This window comes from Nicotiana attenuata, unplaced genomic scaffold, assembly GCF_001879085.1.
Source record: "Nicotiana attenuata strain UT unplaced genomic scaffold, NIATTr2, whole genome shotgun sequence".
Lineage (NCBI taxonomy): Eukaryota > Viridiplantae > Streptophyta > Magnoliopsida > Solanales > Solanaceae > Nicotiana > Nicotiana attenuata.
In genome coordinates, this window is record NW_017670843.1 from 267,689 (window position 1) to 270,595 (window position 2,907).

A 2,907-nucleotide genomic window follows, 5' to 3' on the forward strand; every position below is an offset into this window, starting at 1 on the left:
AGTTTAGGATCAAATTCAAGGATGGTGGGTCTAGAAGCAGGGGAAAGAGCTTAGCCATTAGTTCCCAATGAATCTGAAAATCATATCATGGAATGTTAGGGGCCTCAATGATAAAGGGAAAAGGAACATCATCAAGTCATTGATCCAGGAGTGGAGAGCAGACATCTATTGCTTCCAAGAAACTAAATTGGAAGGTAATGTCTACATGTTTGTTAAAGAAATATGGGGGAATAGATGGGTAGATTGGGAATGCTCGGAATCAAATGGTAGGAGTGGTGGTATTTTAATTTTATGGGATAGAAGAGCATGGGAGTGAGAAGTTGTTAATTCTGGGACACAGAGTATTACTTGCAAATTTACTGCTCTGAACCAGGAGTTTACTTGGCACATCACTGGGGTTTATGGCTCAAATGATAGAATCGAGAGACAAGGATTGTGGTGGGAGCTGGCTGCTAATAGAGGAGCTTACACAGGGCCATGGGTGATATGTGGTGACTTTAACATCACTAGATATGCTGCAGAAAGAAGAAATTGCACCAGGCGCAATAGAGCAATGATCGAATTCTCGGACCTAATAAATGAACTAGAACTAATTGATCTTCCTTTGGAGGGAGGAATCTACACTTGGTATAAGGGGATCAATCATTTGGTTGCGTCAAGATTAGATAGGTTTCTAGTTTCCACCGAATGGGATGAGGAATTCAGGTTCATCAAACAATCCTTATTACCAAGGACAACATCTGATCATATTCCAATTTTACTACAATGTGGGGAATGGGAACAAACGAAGTCTTACTTCAAATTCGAAAACTGGTGGTTGGAGGTAGAAGAATTCACAGAGAAAGTAAAGGAATAGTGGGATTCCCTAGTGGTTAGCGGCAGGCCTGATTATATTTTAGCAACCAAACTAAAGCTATTGAAGGCCAAATTGAAGGAGTGGAGTTCAAGTAACTATGGCAACCTGGGAGCGAAAAAGTCTGCACTTTTAGAACAACTGCTACAATTTGATAGGATCCTGGAACAAAGAAATCTCACAGATGATGAACTGATTACCAAAGCCAATGTAGAAATAATGAAGTTCCATGAAATCGCTAAATATGAAGAAACAACATGGAGACAAAGATCCAGAGTTCTTTGGTTAAAACAGGGAGACAAGAACACCAAGTTCTTCCATAGAATGGCAAATGCTCACAGAAGATTCAATACTCTGGACAAGCTGGAAATTAATGGAGAGCAAATAACTGACTCAGAGGTCATTATAAAAGAGATCGTAGAGTTTTACATATGTTGAAACTGAGATATGGAGACCGGATTTACATATATGGGCTACCCAAAAATTTCAGAAGAAGAGGATGTGTGGCTCCAGAGGACTTTTCAAGAACAAGAAGTCTTGGAAAACATCAAATTATGTGCTATTGACAAAGCTCCAGGCCCAGATGGTTACTCTATGGGATTCTTTCACACATGCTGGGATGTGGTGAAAGATGACATTATGAAGACTGTGGAGAATTTCCACACTCAAGAATTTTTTTAGAAAAGCTTCAATGCTACATATGTAGCTCTGATTCAAAAAAAAGGGTGCCAAGGAGCTGAGAGGCTTCAGGCCAATTAGCTTGATTGGGAGTGTGTACAAGATCATCTCTAAAATATTAACTGAAAGACTAAAGAAAATGATGGATAAACTGGTGGATAAACATTAAATTGCATTCATAAAAGGACGACAGATTATGGACGCTGCATTGATAGCTAATGAAATTGTGGACACAAGTCTGAGAGCTCAGATGCCGGGAGTTCTTTGTAAACTGGATATTGAAAAGCATTTGATCATGTCAATTGGAAGTTCCTTATCAAAATTCTAAAAGAGATGGGCTTTGGCAGGAAGTGGCTAAGTTGGATTCATTTCTGCATTAGCACAGTTAAATTTTCCGTCCTCATCAATGGATCTCCAGAAGGCTTTTTTCCATCTCAGAAGGGGCTCAGGCAAAGGCAAGGAGATCCCATATCCCCTTCCTGTTTATTTTAGTAATGGAGGGCCTCAATAGCATGTTAAAGAATGCCAAGTCAAATGGATGGGTGAGGGGATTCAGAGTTTCAAATAACAACTACAACATGGAAATTTCCCACATTTTATATGCAGATGATTCTTTGATATTATGTGATGTAAACATTGACCAACTAAGGCACATCAGATTAATTCTAATAGTCTTCAAGGCAATATCAGGCTTACATGTCAATTGGAGGAAGAGTATGTTATATCTAGTTAATGAAGTGGATCAACTACAAAGGCTGGCAGGCACACTGGGGTGTGAAATTGGAACCCTACCAACAACTTACCTGGGTTTAGCTTTAGGGGCAAAGAACAAATCTCTTAAGAGATATGGCAGGGGGTGAATGAAAGAAAAAGAGGCTAGCAAAATGGAAAAGTCAATACCTTTCTTCTGGGGGAAGAGTGGTCCTGGTAAACAGTGTGTTAGACTCCATCCCTACTTATGTAATGTCCTTGTTTCCTATTTCAGCTAAAGTGGAAAAGAGACTTGACGAAGAAAATTCATTTGGCAAGGTAACAAGGAGAACAAAACTTATCACCTGATGAATTGGAAGACTCTCATCTCCAGCAAGAAAGTGGGTGGCATGGGTATCAAAGATTTGAGGAAGCAGAACAAAAGTCTACTTTCAAAATGGCTTTGGAGAGATATAACTATGAGGAAGAAGCATTACGGAGGCAGGTGATCAACTACAAGTATGGCCAGTTATCCCATTGGTGCACCAAAAATGTGAAAGCTACTTTTGGAGTTAGTAATTGGAGAGCTATCAGATCTCTTTGGCCCAATTTCATCACCCACTGTGGCTTCAATATTGGTGATGGCAGTAGAATTTCTTTCTGGCATGACAATTGGCTTGGGCACG

General features: G+C 39.8%; 1 protein-coding gene across 1 annotated transcript; it reads left to right on the top strand.

Annotated features, from left to right (window-relative positions):
- The first annotated feature begins 67 nt into the window (after positions 1-67).
- Positions 68-1,291, top strand: LOC109243827. The gene is made up of 3 exons (XM_019410827.1): positions 68-238; positions 374-705; positions 883-1,291. Exons 1-3 carry the CDS (start codon positions 68-70, stop codon positions 1,289-1,291), a joined length of 912 nt encoding a protein of 303 aa, XP_019266372.1.
- The last annotated feature ends 1,616 nt before the right edge of the window (positions 1,292-2,907 follow it).